The sequence below is a fragment of the Chiloscyllium plagiosum genome, chromosome 42 (assembly GCF_004010195.1).
Source record: "Chiloscyllium plagiosum isolate BGI_BamShark_2017 chromosome 42, ASM401019v2, whole genome shotgun sequence".
Classification (NCBI taxonomy): domain Eukaryota; kingdom Metazoa; phylum Chordata; class Chondrichthyes; order Orectolobiformes; family Hemiscylliidae; genus Chiloscyllium; species Chiloscyllium plagiosum.
In genome coordinates, this window is record NC_057751.1 from 7,473,367 (window position 1) to 7,492,592 (window position 19,226).

The 19,226-nt window shown below is 39.2% G+C and overlaps 1 protein-coding gene across 2 annotated transcripts in view; it reads right to left on the reverse strand.

Moving 5' to 3' along the window:
• Nucleotides 1-10,285: 10,285 nt before the first annotated feature.
• LOC122543069 (receptor expression-enhancing protein 1-like) overlaps nt 10,286-19,226 on the reverse strand; it is a 30,959-nt gene continuing 22,018 nt past the window's right edge. The window contains exons 5-8 of one of the 2 annotated variants that reach the window (XM_043681291.1): nt 16,810-16,923; nt 15,425-15,578; nt 13,870-14,036; nt 10,286-12,676 (exon numbers count right to left, since the gene is read on the reverse strand). In XM_043681291.1, coding sequence (XP_043537226.1) covers nt 12,608-12,676; nt 13,870-14,036; nt 15,425-15,578; nt 16,810-16,923 — 504 coding nt within the window. In that variant the 3' untranslated portion in view covers nt 10,286-12,607. Of the gene's footprint in view, nt 12,677-13,869; nt 14,058-15,424; nt 15,579-16,809; nt 16,924-19,226 lie in introns of both variants that reach the window. The other variant, XM_043681290.1, reaches the window with a different exon arrangement.

The following is a 19,226-nucleotide window of genomic DNA, read 5'->3' on the forward strand; positions in this document are numbered from 1 at the left end:
AGACTGGGTCAGTGGAATTTGCCTCTCTGTGTTTGGACTTACATATGCACTATGTCTGGTCCTCTTGGGTGGTAAAAGTGAGCCAATAAATATTGACGGTTTATAAATTACACTTCAGCCTTCATTTCAGACAGACTGCAATGTCCTCACAGGATTTGAAATCACTATCTGGGATGAGTCAACATGGAGAGGGATTGTGAACTCATATTTAGATTTGAGCATTGTCTTGTCTGTTTCCCCTAATAATTGTTGTGTTGTTGCCCATGCTGCCACAAATAAATTTTGACTATCACTGGATTTGTCGGGTAATACAAATGAGGAAGGGGTGTCTAAATGTGGACCCTTCAGCCTCAGTAACAATCCTGAGGTCTTCAGGATTAATGCTGTGCTGTTGTAACTGTGCTAGAATGTGAGTTACAGACTGGAGAGTGTATCTGGTAAATGTTGACAATGATTTGAAGATGCTGATGTTGGACTGGGGTGTACAAAGTGAAAAAGTATACCATCCCAGGTTGAATTGGAAGCACAATTGCAAGATAGATATAGTATGGATAGCAAACATTCAATGAAATTACTTTGGAATGATTCTTTTCCAGGATATCATACTTTATGTATGTTGTCCACATGTAAATCAAAAGTTGCATTCTCAGATCAGTTGCAACAATGTGTTCTGTAATGTAGAAAGTGAATTAGTCTTTCCTTCAGTTTGTACAAAAGGACCACCAAATGGGTGCATAACACTGTTGACTCCCTCTCCCTTTTCATGATAAAAGGGACCTTACAGTACACATGGAACAAGTTTGAAAACTTTAGCAGGGAGCCTGCAATCATATCAGGCATATCATTGTGCAACATACTATGCCAGGAGACAGAACTTCATGGTCTTTTGATATGATATTTAAGACGAGAAACAGCATACATTGGAGGTGGCCAAGTATGATAATCTCACGAAATAAGAGTCAAGCACCTGATTTGGTTGATGTCATAAGTCGGATTGAGTATCTTCACTGGTTCTGCTAGCAGAGGGTTCTTTAAACAACACTCTGGTATTCATTACATTGATTCAAGTCCCTTGCAGAAGTAGCAGAGTGATTCACAAACCCTCATTGTCATCATCTGATTTCAAATATCCACTAGGAGGTTGTTATCAAGACAAAGCTGAAAAACACAGTGAAACAATTGACATTCAAGAACAGTCAACTCACATATGTTACATTCCTCCACATCAGGATGGCACAAAATCATACTGTGTTTGCTCCATAGCAATAGCCATTTTGTAATTCCATTGTGATCATGAAAGAAAATGATATGGTAACTTGAGACAAGAACAAAACATAATTTTTCCCAAAGACATATGGGGCTTACAGTTCCTCAGTTTAACGTCTTCATCATTCACAACAGTGCCACCCAGAAGTATCAATGAACTCTTAATGCACAGTGTGAAGGTCCAGATATACAAACCAACAGGCTTTGGAATAAAACGTGGACACCAGTGATTAATTTACTTTTTAAAATTTTGTTTATTCACTAAGGGATGTTTGCAACATTCTGAATCACTTGAACCATTTCTAACAATCCTTTAAGTTACAACACTTGATAATCGTATCCATCAAGCTTTTCAATTTGCTGATTAGATTAGATTACTTACAGTGTGGATACCGACCCACCGAAGTGCAACTCACCCAGACCCCTTTTTACCTAACACTACGGGCAATTTAGCATGGCCAATTCACCTGCACATCTTTGGAATGTGGGAGGAAACCCACGCCGACACAGGGAGAATGTGCAAACTCCACACAGTCAGTCACCTGAGTTGGGAATTGAACCCGGGTCTCTGGCGCTGTGAGGCAGCAGTGCTAACCCCTGTGCCACCCCACGATATTAACTAATATTCTGAAATTAAGAAATGAAACATGATGAACAATTGCATCAAGGTTGGCCTCCATAAGAACTGAGGAGCAGGAGCAACCGATAAATTGCTCAAGCCTATTCTACAACTGATGACCATTCACAGTCAGTGACTTACCTGCACTATCCACAAATCCCTTCATGTCATGATTATCATCAACATGTCACATGAAGACCTTCTGGCAAAGTCAATAATTCACTACCCTCTGCGCATATTGAAGTCTGATTGATTTTTTTCTGCCTATTCTAAGATGACCACAAAACCCAGTGTGCAAATAAAATATTGGGATGGAACAAACTGCAGGGTAAAATCAAGTACATACAACTCACTCCCACTTTCTTCTGAGTCACAATGTAGCATCTTCCACACCGACCTCAGTGGACAGACACAGATCGACTTTGCACTCTTTCAATAAAACAGCACATAATTTGGTTAAAGCATGTCACACCAATGAGACAAGGCTGATACTTAAATCAACACCTGCATATACGCACCAACTGAACCTCTGATACAAGGTCATTTCACTCACAGTTAACCTGATGTTACCCACACATGCTCACCTTGGCAATTATTGTTTTTTTAAACAAGATTTCAAGCATCAGCACATTTGGCTCTGCTAACATTGAAATCCATTTGTAAAGTACCTTGAAAATGTGATTACAAACAGTACACAAAGCAAAAAATAAACTGTTCATGAATCTAAACTCAGACATATCCATGATCTTTTGTTCAGAACCCACTCAATCAGTAACAACATTAATAAATTTTACTCACATCAAACCCCAGAAGGGTGTTGCTCAGTTAAACCCTGTAAAAAAAAGAACACTCTTGGCTGGTTTGCTCATTGAACAACTATTCCAAGTACAGGATACAACAAATGCAGTATCCAGTATTACACGAATATTTGAAGCATGCTTTAACTCCAACTAGGAGAAAGTGAGGAAAGCAGTTGCTGGAAAAGCGCAACAGGTCAGGCAGCATCCAAGGGGCAGGAGAATCAACGTTTCGGGCATGAGCCCGATATGGTTTCCTGAAGAAGGGCTCATTCCCAAAACGTCGATTCTCCTGCTCCTTGCATACTGCCTGACCTGCTGCACTGTTTCAGCTTTAACTCCAACTAGACAATGACAAAGTGCAGCCCAGGCCACAAACACCACCAAGTCAAAAACAGTATTGACAAATAAATGGCACAAAGTTGCTGTGAGTTTCATCATGAAACCTGCAATTTAAACAAGAGCACAAGTACAAAATCAAAAGTACAAAAGCAAATGTTGAGGTGTTTTTAAGTACACATTCACAATACATTCAAGGTAAATCAGTTATTTGGTTTATATGCCAAATATCTGACACTGACCAGTTCCTTGTCCAGAATAAGCTTAAGTAACAAATACAGACATACAAAAAAAGAGGGAAGAAATGTCAAGCAAGCTGAGCACCAGTTCAACATTTAAATACACATTGACAACACAGTCCAGACTTATAAACTATTTGACTTCCCTGTCAAACCTCATTTGGAATGTTTCAACATGCAATGCACAACAGCTCATCTCGGCCAAACAGTAATAAGCAGCTGCAAACATCTCAACCAGTTCACAAAAAGAAATGTTATGGACACTCCCAATGGTCTGAGGAGTCCAAATAAGGAGTTTGGCAGGACTGGAGCCACTTCAGCATTCATCACTGAAAAAGGAGATATACCTCTGTCCTAAGTGCCTGATGGCAAATTTATTCTTTAATAATCTTCAGTGGCACAGATAAGGTGCTTTGCATCCAGTATGCAATGTCAAAACTTAAGAGCTCAACTGTCAAGTAGTACCAAAGATTTACAAAGGACCTGACAGGCAACCTTCCCTTCTGTGCAATGACTTGCCAAATGAAGTGGTACATGTAGTTTACATGAACAATTGAAACATATGGTGGGCAGGTACATGCAGAGGCAAAATTTACAGCTATGTGGGCCAAGCACAAATGCTATCACCTCACTTTGGGAAACCTGGTCAACATGGACAACTTGAACCAAAGGATCTCTGCCTGCACTGCATGACTATGATTATGTCAAATACAAGCAGTTTCTAAAACACAAAGATACAACAATGTGAAAACCTTAGCTCTGGCTTTCCAAAGAACCACTGCAATCTATCTTCAGTCTCTGTTGGATCAAGGTTGTCAACTCCAATAAAACTACATACATTCAATACAGCAACACTCCATAGTGTTGAGCCATATAATTTCCACAGCAATGAGGAAAATGACAATGCTATGAGCACACCTAATGTGAAGTTTCAGCACAGGCTATGTGTAGTTGGCAAGTTAGTGCAACACATTATTTTCCACGATCTCAAACCTTTGGGATTTAAGTATTGGCATTCCCAAGTTCTCTCTTCCCATTAGAACTGCTAAGTTTTGAACACTGGGAATTGATCTTGCACAATTACATGACTCAATTTTACTTACCCCTAAGAATGGAATCAAAGTTACTATAGTGATTTGCTCAGCTTTGACCAACAAACTCTTAACTTTCATCACTATGTGCACACATCAATTGGGTAATGGTGCCTGATTAGCAAAGCACAAATTTAACTTGTTACATTTGGTGCTGCAAGAAATAACTTGACTTTTTCATCCAAAGTGAAACAGTGAGTTGTTCAGTAATCACTTAAATAAATTGATTTCACACTATTCTGAGGCTACATTTGATACTTCAGGAAAAGTAAATGACAGCAAGTGCCAACCAAGATGCACATCTACAGCTTTGGCACTTGCTTTAATTGACAGTTTTGTCACTGAATTTAGAAAACAAAGCCTGCTGGAGAACTCTCAGTTCTAAAATCCTGCAAGCAAGCCAGATCCCCCTCACTACTTCAGGGGAACAAACAAACATGAAGACCTTGTAAAACAAAAGCTAATACAAGTCACAACTAGGCCTAATTGCATTAGATAAGGATCACCCCAGTCAACTCCATGACCGAACCAGATAAAACAAGTCATCACATTTCATTTTGAGGACTGAATTTCTTAATTGACTGATGCTGGTCTTGGCTGCTTAAATTTTCCATGTACCATATTCCTTCAAAGCTGCCTGTCTGATCTATCATTTTCACCCCATTTGTGATTGAACACATATTTGAGGTTCAACAGTGTTTCACTGAAGGCTCAGTACAAGTATCTTGGATTCCTTGTCCATTGACAAAAGCTTATGTGAACTTCTTTTATTGTATAAGTTAAAGGTTGGCAGCAGCCAACTGCCATTTTCAGATTTGTCACGAATTGTCATTAGAGCTCAATGGCCAAGGCACTCCGTATATGCATTGTTACAAACTGGAAGCAGCCATCATTACACTGTAGTTTGGTTCATTTCCATGACCTGACAAAGGCTCAAAACATCGAATTAGCAAAGGAATTGAAGATGATTATTTGGTCCAAAACTTCAACATACTAATTATCACAAGATGTGCATTTGGGAGAGATAAGACAAAGACCAGGTCTCCATAGTCATCAGAAGGAGTTCCAATTGAATAAGAGTTCAAGCAGCTTGAGCAAGTTAAAGAATTGAGGAAGCTTGACATAAGAGTTGGAAAGACAAATGAAATTTAAAACAGGTGAGTGGAATGATGAATGATAAGACAACTATATACTGTAAAGGCTGCAGTTTAAATAACAGGTCTCATATTGAAGGTGGTTCTGATGAAAAAATACCAATTATAATTTCATGTCTTATAAGAAAACATTCACAGACAATTTCACATTTTGTTTACCTGTTAGAAGGTAGCAAAACAAATGAAACAACAAAAGGAATAATTGAGCAGAGTAGCCTCATAGACACAACACTTGAAATTTATGCCCTGAAGAAGAGGAAGTTTCTACAGATTAGGATATGAAAAAAATAACAGAGGAACGTTGATTATGCAAAGGACACAGGCAGCGAGTAGTTCATTCACGTAATCAAATGCCAGATAACAGTTAGCAAAGCAATAGGACATTGCAATGCTGTTCAGATGATCCAAAAATCAGTTAACTGATAGCCAGTTAATCAAGGTTCCTCTATATATGGTGCAGGAGCGAGATCCTGAAAAATGATGCCAATAAGTTTAAGATTTGAAGTAATTGAAATGGAATGATTAAATCCATGTTATTTTGACTGGTGGATATGAGAACTGAGCACAAGTGCTACTCGGAGATCATCCTCCAAGAACAAATTAATTTCATCCCTTCAGTCTTCACACAATGCTGAACATCAGACAGCTTCAACTATCTAACAGGAAATCACAGTAACAGATGATGATTACTTGATGGATAAAAGTGAATTTTTCTCCAATAACCTTCCTAAAGCTGTAAACAATAGAATGTAGCCAGGTGAAAGTTAATCAAGTTCCGACAGTAAAGAGGGGACCACTGGAAAGTCCACAACGTCTCCTTCCAAGAACACAAATGCAGGTGTTAAGTCAGGTCAACTATTTCCAATTTGACAAATTATTCAGACTGCTTGAAGTTTGCTTGGAAGCCCATGGGACTTTCAGACAGTCATAAAATAGAAGGAAAACAAAAGAGACTCAGAATGATTATATGACAGATCAAGTCAGACCTTCAACCACAACACAACAGCCAAATATCACTAAGATAGCAGAATGGGTGTGAATGAGGAGCATGAAACTTAAAAAAGGCTGTCGGTCAAAAGGCAAAGCTTTCTTTAAATGATAAAACTCAATTAAAACAAATAATAAAAGATATAGGCATTCCTACAAGTCTGTCTGTAGCTAGACACAGTTTTCTTTTTCTCCAGACTGCCATCAAAACCCAACTGCAAACAATACATTAGCTGGAAAGTATATCTCAACCCCTGTTACAGGGAGCAGAGTGTGGCATGTTATCCAAAACTGCGGTAATAGGATTTGTTAAGAAATTGCCACATAAAGAATGCAAGTATTTTTGTGATATTTGGCACTCAGGCCAATGACTAAACAAACTCATGTCACAACCCACAAGATGTTCAAGTGGCCAAAACTTCCCTCAAGGATACAGATGATTAAAGACAAGAGTTTCACATTTTTTCTTTAACTCAGGCTGAGGAACTAGATCAAGATTTACCCAACATAAAATGAGAAGTACAAAACTTCAGATGCAAGACTGCTTCAGCTGACTGTCAATTCCAGTTTGAAACAGAGATACACAATATTGAGTCGAACCAAAATAAAAGTCTTATCATACCCAATTGTGAATTAATTTAGATTTAAGGGGGGTATACCTTAAAATTACAAATTCATATTTACTAATTTATTTTATCACTTGTCAAAAGGTAAGTTGGGTCCAACAGGGGCAGCATGGTGGCTCAATCATGAGCACAGCTGCCTCACTGTGCCAGGGACGCAGGTTCAATTCCAATCTTGGGCACCTGTCTGCATGGAGTTGGCACATTATCCCAGTGACAGTGGGTTTTTTCCCCACAGTCCAAACATAGGCAGGTTAGGGGATTTGGTCATGATTAATTGCCCATTGTGCTCAGGGCACTGTATGTTAGATACATTAGTCAGGGGGAATGTAGCATAATAGGGGAATGGGTCTGGATGGGTTACTCCTTTGACAGTCCGACTTGCTGGGCCAAAGGGCCTGTTTGCATACTGTTGGACGTCTAATTCAATTTTTCATTTTCTTGCTCAGTGATGAAAGCAGTTTTTTTGATCTTAGATAGTGGTCAATACAGCTTTAACCATCCCAGTGATTAACTTGGTCAGACTTGAAAGTTGTGCCTACTCACGGAATTGTAGATTCCATTTCTTGGCATCTCATCACTGTTGTAACAAAGCCAAATGGCAACTTCCCAAATTGAGGCTTCATTCTAAACAACCACAATTTGGGGGCAAGCAAATGGTCTAACACATCAACCTGTTCAGCTGAAACCATCTCAGCATTCACCATTCCTGTCTCTGCCTTCTGTGAAGGCAACCATATTTCTTCAATGTTTACAATGTTGGCATCTCTGTCAGAATGACCATTTCCCGACTAGCCCTCATTACTGTAAATTTAATAGTGACCTGTCATCTTGAAGCATGGCACTGCAGACAGCTCAAGTATTAGAAACTTACAGATGGTGGTCTTACCATGCATTTGCATGCTATACCCTCCAAGGAGGGAGAGATTGTAGATTGGGAAGGTACAATCAAAGAAGGGGTTTATGAGCTACTGCACCCCATCGGATATGTGACAGACACTGGTATCACTATGTTTCAGCATCACAGACAGTGAATACAAGTGTGGATAGACTTTAAAATCAAGCCCACTACATTGCTTTCAACCATACAGATTTGACCTTGTCCAGCTGAACTACTTGCAAGATGTGCATATATATCTATGAAATTGTTAATGTCATCTTTCATAACCATCCTGTTTATGAATCCTTGTAAGTTTAAACAAGTATACATGCACAACAAATATATTTGTAAAAGAGCAAATAAGAACTTGTTTTGCCAATTGATTAAGGTTTGTTGTGACAAACTGTTCCAATTTTTTCATCCTATTCCAAAAGTGTGAGATCACGTGCCTGACAGGCATTTTTCTCTCCTCCTAAACATCCATGGTAGTTTTCATCCATTATTTACCAGCAATGATTCCCCAGTGTTTCCAAGTATTTACTTTATATGCAGAGTCTTTGACTAGATAACACCATAGCTAAAATCAAAGTCAGGAGAGGATAATTTCAAAATGGGTGCAACTTCAAACAGGACCCAACCAGTTCATCAACAGTAAAGAGTATCTATAAGCACATGCTCCCTCACCAATGACACTACAGCATACATGCAGCCTCAGCAGAGGGACATGCAATCAGCATTTGGGACCTGATCAACTAGCCAAAATATTCCACCATTCCCTTATAAATTGATAAAATGGAGTGAGATTTCTTGGATGATATTAAACAATAGCATTCAAGATTCTCTTCATTAAATTGCTTATGCTTCATTTTTATGGCCACTCATGGAATTGTGTTAGAGCTGCACTGAAACAGCAAAGCAGAATCTATTCCCTCAAATCCTGCCTTGATAGTTACCAAACACAAAACATCATTTACACAACAGATGAGCTGGTCAGCTCAAAAGGCCTAGCCTGACTATGTACCACAGTATGTACCAGAGAATTTACAGGACTGGTCCACTTCAATTTGGTTAGTGGTAATGCACAGATATTGCAGGTTTTCCTTTCAAGGTCAAAAGAAACTGTGGCATTTATATTACAGTTCAGTCATTCATTTCCACCCTCAGGACCATTTTGATTTTACACTCCTCAGTTATGCAAGGAGTCACGATTGTTCCTGTACTGTGTGGCATCACAAGCCATTATTTATGATTCTAAGTTGCTCAATGAATAAAAACAAAAGGTGCTTTAAGTAGCTGATGATCATGGCACAAGACTGCTACACAACAACTAAAACTGGTCAAGTCAAAGACATATTGCATTGCAAAATGAAGGACATGAAATTGCTACTGCCTTGAGCTTCAGGTATATAGCTTGGACTCCCTCATCCTTCATCACAACATTCATGCTAATTTCTGTTAAAAATTTCAATTATGTTTGATGCTGTTTTGATCGTTTTTGTCACAAAATACCACTTGTTTGCATTCAAGACCACATTGCAACCTCATTCTTGGTTTGTCACATTTTATCTGCCAAGTACAGGGCAATGGCTGCATGCTAAAACAAAATCTAACCAACATATGGGTTTACAAGGAAAGGACATAAATACCCTTTTCTCAAGGACACTAAGTCCATTCTCAACATATATCACTGTGCTAACAGTATAGTAGATCTGTCTTACCCAGAGAAAAAAAAGACTCCAACTATATCAGACGGATGCTTAACTAAGGTTGTGGGACTAGTCTCCCAAGTGTGCCACAGCTATCGCCAGACAGGAGGAAGAAAAACTTTACACATTTGACAGGACTGAGCACAGCCAGTTTACTTTCCCATGCTGAGGTCAATGCTACCAACACTTGAATTTTAGATTACATTCCCTACAGTGTAGATACAGGCCCTTCTGCCCAATAAGTCCACACCGACCCATTTCCCTCTGACTAATGCACTAAACATGATAGGCAATTTGGTATGGCTAATTCACCTGACCTGCACATCTTTGCACTGTGGGAGGAAACCTATGCAGACACAGGGATCTTTTTATACTTCTATATCATTTTGCTGGAAATGCATACTGTGCTTGGCCACTACAGAAAAGAGAAAACAGTACACCACATTCAAGTGCTTGCAGTCACACCAAGGCCAGACATGTTAACAATGGCAGATTTCCAAGCCTCATTACAGATGGAAGGTGACACCTGTGCAAAGATCATCAATTGCATGATTGACCAAGGAAATACTAGAAAATAATGTAACTGTTTGACAAAATATTTATTGCGAAGAAGAACCTCAATACAGACTTTCTTGTAAAAACATAACAAACAAGATACAAAAAAAACTAAGATGTTGATAACAGGCTGATTCAAACTGACATTCAAATCCTTGCATTTCATCAAGCATAATTTAAATGAGAAGTGCTGGACACCACTTGTACTCCAAATTGTACTTAAATGTCCACTTAAATGACTCCTGTTTTGATAACCTTATGAAAGTTTGGGCCACTTTAAAACAGGTACATTTATTCCAATTATCTTTCAGAGAACAGATCAAATCCAAGCCAAAAATGGCATCATGTAAACAGCTATAGTCCTCTCGTCAACTTTTTAAATACAGAAGAAGGAACCATGGGACCATGTGCTGATCAGAGTAAATGTATCCAACTGCACAGAGTTACCTGCTGCAATGTGCTCACTTCACATTGTGTCAAAGTGGTACCACCCGGCAGCTGAAGTGGTTGCATGGGGCCAGATATTGCAGAACGTTGGCCAGGTGCCAAATGATCCAAGGCAATGATTTCAATGTCAGGTTTGTTCAATATTAGTTGCAAACTTCTAATTTGTCAAAATGACTTTTACATTGTATGTGCACGCATGAACGGCTTCTTTCTCAGTAGTAATTATTTTGCACAGTGCACATTTCCATTCACACAAATGAGAAATATAAAAGTGTTAAACATCAAGGCATTAGAACTGAAATGACACTTGAAAATTTGTTCACAGACATGGTACAATGGACAATAAAAACCTGGCAATGACACTTAAGAATGGTAACTTGAAAGAATTTAAGTCCATCACACAATGTTGGAAAAAGAAGCATATCGTCCTTGTACACAGGATCACAATGAGACTTGCAGCTTTTCCAGTGTATGGGACTTTTTTTCCCCGAGCTCCAAGGAGTATTTCTGTATGAACAAATGCTTTTGTTTTAGGCAGAAATTAAGAAAACTCAATGACCGAGTGGAATGCAAGTCACAGCAAACATCCAAACAACCCAAAGTAGATGACAACCAAAGTCCTTCAACCACTGGAAGCAGCCAGAGATTCTCAACAAATAGGTACAAACCATTCATGGACAAGGTAGACGCACAGTTCTCCTTACTTAAATATTTTTGGAATTGGGGAAGGTCCAGTGAAGCAGAGGAAAACACTAATCATGGGAACTTGGCCAACTTGAGTCCACATATGTTCAGCTTGAACTGAAACCACACAGCCACTTCAACATTAAAGCACCAAAGTGCTCAACCCAAGTTATGCAGCTGATGTTGGATCAATCCTTCTTAATAGTGCTGTTACTCCAAATCAGTTCTTCAGTGTATTGTTAACAGCAAGACTGCAACTTCATGTAGCTTGTCGACAACACCCTATGGTCACTGAATACAATGACCAGTGGTTATTTGCAAGAATTGATGGTGACATTCAATCATTAAACTAAACATGTATTCTTTCAAAATTTATGTCACACACATGGGAGGAAGACAAGGACTGTTAAGTTTTTATGCTAGATTTACTTGCAGTAAAAGCCTGACTGTGAGCTTCTGCTGTTCAGTCCATGAACTCCCAAATGCTGGACTGGTGACATTAATACATTTCATCACAAGCACATAACACATTCCATTCTCTGAGTCAAACGTACAGACTCAAATTCACACTCTTGACTGAGATACAGCACAGCATTTCCACCAAATTACCATTTTCCACATTCATACTTAAACTACCTGAAGGAGATTTGTCCCACAAGGCTGTGATATTATGCATTACTATTTTAACTCTTCAACAAATCAATTCATCACAATACATGGTCATTAGATGCCAATAAATTAGGAGCCACAGAACAGACCTTGACATTAGTAAAAACACAAGTCCGTGCAAGCTCCTTACTGTCACATTTTATATTTCATTTGCCACGAACAACAATGCATGGAGCACTTTTTTAAAAAGAACCTGGAATATGAAAAAAAAGGAGTCCCAGACTCAGTCATGTGGCAAGAAACAGTTTTAAAAATACACAGCATCTCCCTTTACACTAATTTGTTGACACAATTACAGTCTATGCCTCTACACTCTTTGGTTGGACAAGTATTTTTTGGACATTAATTCTGATCCAGTGTTTGGCACTGATCTTTACAGAACACATTTTAAAAACAGGGCACACAACAAGATTACAAAGATGTCACCCTGTTTCAGAAGATTAGAACATTTGGCCATTTGAAAATTGCCAGTGAATAAAAATAGCAGTCACCTTCACCCACGACCTCTACGTTTCTGATGAATTGAAAAAAAAAATGTGGTTTTCTGGAATTCATAAAGTGTCAAAATTCGATTGCACAGCCTTCTTCTTTGGTCTAACCTTCACTGGTTTTACCACACCCTAGAAACAGAAATAAGTTTTAGACAACATATAAACTGATGTCATAACTGATTGAAAGTATTCAACATTCCAATGTCCACTTATTACCTTCAACTACGATGCTCGTAGGACACAATTTTACCACACACTGTTACATGACAAAGAAACAACATTTGGACTCATCTTCAATTGAAACTCACAGGATCCAAACCTGATCTGGCTCTCAGGATTTGGTAAAAGGATAAGACAGGGAACACTAACCAACAAGAAACCAGCATTTGCCAACATCATACCTCCTTCTCATTTTCAAGTTCAATCTGCTGCAGACTTATGGAGGTACACAATTGACAAATATTACACTTTGTTACAATGCCCTACAGTTAAACGCGAGTTCTCGAGACACTGCATACTGATTAACAATAGTGATTGCAACAATGATAAACAAATAAAAAAGAGGGTGTTCACAAACAGGTCTGAACTAAAGTGATTCTCTGCTTAACAAAACATGTATTTTGCAGCAAGGAGTCAGAGCCTCTATCCACATTTGCCTCCAAGAATATGAAATTAAACTCAATGCAGTTTGCCCTATCAGCCACCAGGGGCCCTCAAAACATTACCAAAAGCAACCAGCTGCATTGCCATGTCAAAAGGCTTACACCTCAGTTTTGGAGGTATTCAATCAAGTGTTGCAGTCAAATTAACATATTACAATGTTACCAAACTATGATTATACAGGTTGACAATTTCACTATTAATTACAGCTTTTCCAGCTTGATATTCAGACTATTTCAACTCAGAAACCCCTATGGCATGACATCAACTAGATGGCAAGATGGAGTTATCTCAGGAAATAAATAATACCAAGATCAACTTGGGTGAAAAAATTGCCAAGCCAATAACCAATAAATTATTTCCAAAGTTCATTACATGTCATCGTAACCATTTAGCCTACAGAAGTCTTACACCATCACAAACGATTCAATATAGTATATGCCCAGGCACAAGAATGGTTCCATCATGTCAACATGTCTACAAGCTTACACGAGGTCAACATGCCCCTCAGATGCATCTTCTCTCCATTACTCATAATTACAACTGGACATCACCAGCTTTTCTATGCAATAGACCCATTAGGCCCATACAGAACAGAGCACAAATTTCTAGTCACTGACAAAAACCTCTAGTTCCTTAAGAGTGACAGCAGGGACTCATACCTCTTTTCCCAGCACTTTCTTTCGGGACATTTGTTGACCCTGCACTCGTCTACTTCGTTTGATCTTTGGTACTTCAAGGCGACGCAAAGAACTTTTCTGGTTTTCTGCTTCCCCATCAGACTTGTAGTCATCATGAGAATCGCTGTCAATATATTGATCATTGCATGCTGATACAGGTTGTGTTGAAGCTGAAAAAAATGACAAGTCAAATCCTAACATAAACATTTGTTTCAGCTCCTAAATAACACTTCAATACCAATAGTTGCCTGCATTTCTTCGGATCCTCTCTAAGACACAACAACATTTGCTGAATTATGCATGCTGACCCCTTTGGAGTTTGACAATGCAACATCAAAGGAAATCAGTCATCGACCTAATGCCTCAACTGAAGGCCACAACATTCTGCCCAGAAAAAGGATTTTCAGGAAAGCAGTGGCTAGTTGACCTCTGTTCAAAAGACAAACTATGCTTAAAATTGCAAGCTCGGAATCAATACAGTTCATGTCAGATGTTCACTAGCATGACTAAGCACCAATACCTGTCTGAAACCTGTGTATTCATGAATAGTCATGGTAACTCCAAACTTGTTCTGCAGCCCCTTTTACCTTCTCATCCCAACATATGCACCTCGTCATGGGTGAGCAGTATCAACTCTTCAACACTTTATCGTGAGTTGTTACACTACTTGGAAGCTGGTGTAATACTTAGAATTGTGACATGAGTATACAACACAGCATAGGTGGTCAGCAACACTCAAAATATACTCAAAACTCTAACACATTCGAAGACAAATCCACTTGGATTGCATGGGCCAGCATTTGGCCTGATGGGGTAAGCCAACTGCAGATCACCCCAGAAAGGACCCTTTTTCTGTTCCTGGTAATTTTCCATATAACTGATGGACTCTGTCACAGACTCACAGACCTTCACAATAAGGAGAGTGAAAGATATTGCAATCTGATAGAGTAAGGCTGACATAATGCAGTTGATGTGAAACTGCAAATCTGACGACAAAGCTATAAGTAATGGTGGTCCAAAGACAACCTGAGATTTTCAGTGAAAAACCTTTATGATCTAAACTTAATTGAACGTTGAAAGTGATCTTCTCTAGTTTGAATGTGGAGGGAACACTGGAGTGGTCAACTCAAATTGCAATACTGTTTGCAACTTGCTCAGTCTTCCTCAATTCCCCAACAAATGGTATAGTGCTCAATTCAGTTTGAGCTTACAGGGAGTGATTAAATTGACAAAACTTGAAGGAATGAACACAGCATATTCAGCAGTCAAACTTCCCAATCTACCCCATCCATGTTTTAGTGCCATTTATATTTCTGGTCTTTGCAACTTCCACAGTGCAGGCCATGGCATGAATACCAAACTGATAGTCATCGCAATTTGTTATCTTCAAAATGATTGCCAGAAGTTTAACAACTGATTTAATATCCCAAATTTGACACAGGAAAATTCTCTGTCTTCTAGAACTCAGGTCTCAGGCTGTGATGTGCCATGTCCAGATATGTCTTTTTTTTAACCTTAGCAAAATAAATAGACTCACCACATTCTAGCTGTGTAGCAGAGAATGGTTTCCTTCCCATCAGCTCATCCTCAGGATAAAGAGGGTCTCTGTCATGTACTGGCTCATCACCCTGAATGCTTGTTAAATCTTGCATGCTAAAACTACGCAAGCGGCCAGCGATAGCTCCCTGACTCTACAGCAGCAGAAAGACAAGGATGAGATATCACAGCAACACCATGCAATGCAAAGTTCCTTCAAACATGAAATGAAAACTTCCCTTGACTGAAAAGGTATACATGGTCAACATTCCACTGAAAAAGGACAACCTCAGTTCCAAACATGATCCAACAAAAATAATTTAATTAAAATGTTGTGAACAAGTCAATCACCAAAAATGTGACGCATAAATATTCCGAAAGGTCTCCAATACTGCTTTTTCCTTAGGTGAGAGCTCGTCAAGACAACATAGTTTGTTAAACAAACCATGTCAAAGGGTACAGTTTTCAAATCAGGCAAAGACAGATGCTTGAAAGGGTCCAAAACTGGAACCATTTCTCTGTAAATCCTCATTTACAAGGATGCAACAATAGCCTTCAGGGTGGATATTATGAGTTTGTGCTGAACACAGTTCAGAGTTAAAAATCACACAACGCCAGGTTATAGTCCAATAGGTTTAATTGGAAGCACACTAGCTTTCGGAGCGACGCTCCTACATCAGGTGATTGCCCTGATGATGATCAGGGCAATCACCTGATGTAGAAGCGTCGCTCCGAAAGCTAGTGTGCTTCCAATTAAACCTATTGGACTATAACCTGGTGTTGTGTGATTTTTAACTTTGTACACCCCAGTCCAACACCGGCATCTCCAAATCATAACATATTTCAGGTCACTGAATGAGGCAACAAACTGGTTCCACTCAACAGATAATGCAGATTCTAATTCTATGACAAGTTCAGAAACCACAGTCTTGAACTTGTACTTATGAACATGAAAATCTTTTTTTTAAAACAACAGAAGATCTATTCCTTTCACTTTACCTACATGACATTCAAGTCCCATTGCAGGTATTCAAACTTTAAGCACTTGCTCATTGTCCTGTTTGACCAATCAACACATAAGGTGACATTCTTTCACACCACTAAGGACCATTAATTCAATTTAACCATGCCACGTGTCCAAGATCCAGCACATGTAGGTTCAAGTCCCAACTGTTTGCAAGATTTGTCACAATGTACATGGACAGGTTGTTCAAAAAACTCTACAGGATGATCTAGTCCATTAGAACATTATTTCCTTGATGCTCTGTTAAATACTCCTGCACAAGTCAACTATTTGTTACCTTCGAACAATCTGAACATAATTCAAAAACTACAATATTGTGCCTTCAATAATTAAAATATTATCCATGTGCCCTTAATACTTGCCTTCACAGCAGCATTTGCAGCGGCATTGGCTGCCATGTTAAGTCCTTGCCTGCCAAAATTGACCATTGTTTCATAACCACGCTCCTTGGCTTGACTGATGTAGCAATCGATTTCCTAAAAAAGTTGTCATAAGATCAGATATAAAGCAATGGCTTCCCCATACACGCAAATAAAAAACTCATTTTTATCCATACAAACCAAACATCTCACACTTGCCACACATTCTGTTTCTCTCAAATGCACACCAGTAAAACTGCCATTAATGAATTCATACTAAAATGTTTCACCTTTTCAGCAGACTGAAAAGATGAACAATCCTTTCTGAAATTCTTTTATCTGTCCATTGCAATGGAAAGATGACAGCCTCCATTAACACATCCATTTAACAGTAAAGCTGACAGGAATATACGGAGAAAGCCTTTGCTCACTAATCTACTTCAGTATTCCTTTCGTTTACAGGGTAACTGTGTGTTGTGGGCTCAGTGTACAGTAGCTTTAGGAAGGTTTCAACAGACTGCGTTAATTTGACATTGCCCACTTTGGTAGGACAACCAGATGGCCACAGTTTTTTTTTAAATGCAAAGATGTGGAAGGCACATATACAAAAGTACCCTGATGCCCTTATCAAAAAATCACCCAACTGCAATATGCAGGTGCAGTCAACTCTTAACAAAACTTGTGCAATGTTAACCTCTGTTGCCAAAGGACTTCACCTCATGACGACTGAACTTTTGTTTCTGCACTGCAGTGATTTGAAAACTGATTCATATAATTTATACTTAGCTCATACCTAAGTGCCACACCCTTATTTTTCAGTGTCACCTCCTGGTTTTCATCTCTCTTTGCTTCACTGCTCAGTTTTGGTAACGTGCAGCTGCACCAGTGTGCGTACTTTTGGTCTCATCTCAAAAAACATCTCACTGCTATTGAAGAAATGCAACTAAGGTTTCCCAGACTTAATCCTGGTACGGCTGTCCAAGGAAGAAACTTGAACAAACTGCATCAGTAGTCTAGAAAAATTCAAATGATTGTACGTGATTTCAGCGAAACTTAACCAATATTTAAAAAGGGACAGACAGGCTAGTGGAAGGTAAAATGGTTCCCTTTGTTGGCGAGTTGAAAACCAGGCTGTACAACTGAAAAATAAGGGCATGCCACTGAGGTTTGAAATGACCATATAAATCATTTGACTCAGTTTTCACATCGCAACAGTGCAGAAGCAAGCCCATCAAATCTCCAAGGATCTCATCCAAAGAACCACCCCCACCATATCCCCATAGCCATGTATTTCCCATGGCTAATTTACATAGCCAACATCTTTGGACTGTAAGAAACTTGAGCAAAGGAAACCCACCCAGACATGAGCAGAATGTTCTAACTCCAGACAGATAGCTCACCCAAGGTTGGAATTGAACCAGATCTTTGGCACTGTCAGGCAGTAGTGCTGACCAAGCCTTCAAGACCACACCTTCTAATTCTCACATTTCAGTCTCAGTATATGTAACACAGATGGACAGATTTAAGCTAAACAGGGACTTACAAGATTAAAGACATGAGGTGAGAGAAAGCCATTTGAAGAGTTTGATCTGCAATGGTTGCGTTGGTTAGAGGGGCAGGCTTCAAAGGCTATTCCACTAACTTCTGTTCGAGTGGTGCCATGAATTTTTTTCCACTGGCTTGCTTATGTCATTGTCTCCTCGAAGTTGATGTTATCAGTCAAGATATCACTAACTTGTCATTTTCCTTCAAGCAAACTAAATTCACTCAACCTTGACATGTGATTCAGACAGTAATGAAACCGGGGTTGGAGGCTAAGTTTAGTTCTGAGGGAAGCCTGAACAAGTAAAGGAAGTTTCCTATGCACAGCACACTGATCAGATTACTCAGTCCAAAAATATATAAACACACGCGAAGAAAAAGGACATATTCTGGCATCAAGTCCAGTATTCTCCCCGAGTGGTCACCAAAACCCATCTGGTCAGCAGTTCACCAGATGATGTTGCCAATCGGTTGGTGTAACCTGCATAACAGTAGTTCCTAAATAATTTCAATTTCTGAAGTGGACATTTGCAAACCAGGAAGGTGCAACAGAAATCCAACAAAATCTGCTGACCAATTTTGGTACACTGAATCTACTGTTAAGTGTCCCTGAACGAATCCAACATGTTGAGAAAGAACACCATTGCTTGTTTATATCAATTTTGTTTGCCTTTCCATGGACCCAGCTGATGCACCAATGAATGACTAGGACTGCTGCAATTTAAGTACATGGTGTACCATTGGCAGGCAGTATTGTATGATCATCCTAACCCTTCACAGCTCCAGCTTTGTAGCTCCACATATATTTGTGGCAACGAAACTGAAGAACCTTGGTTTTGGCTGAGGTCAAGGAGATGTCAATAAATATGGACAAAAAG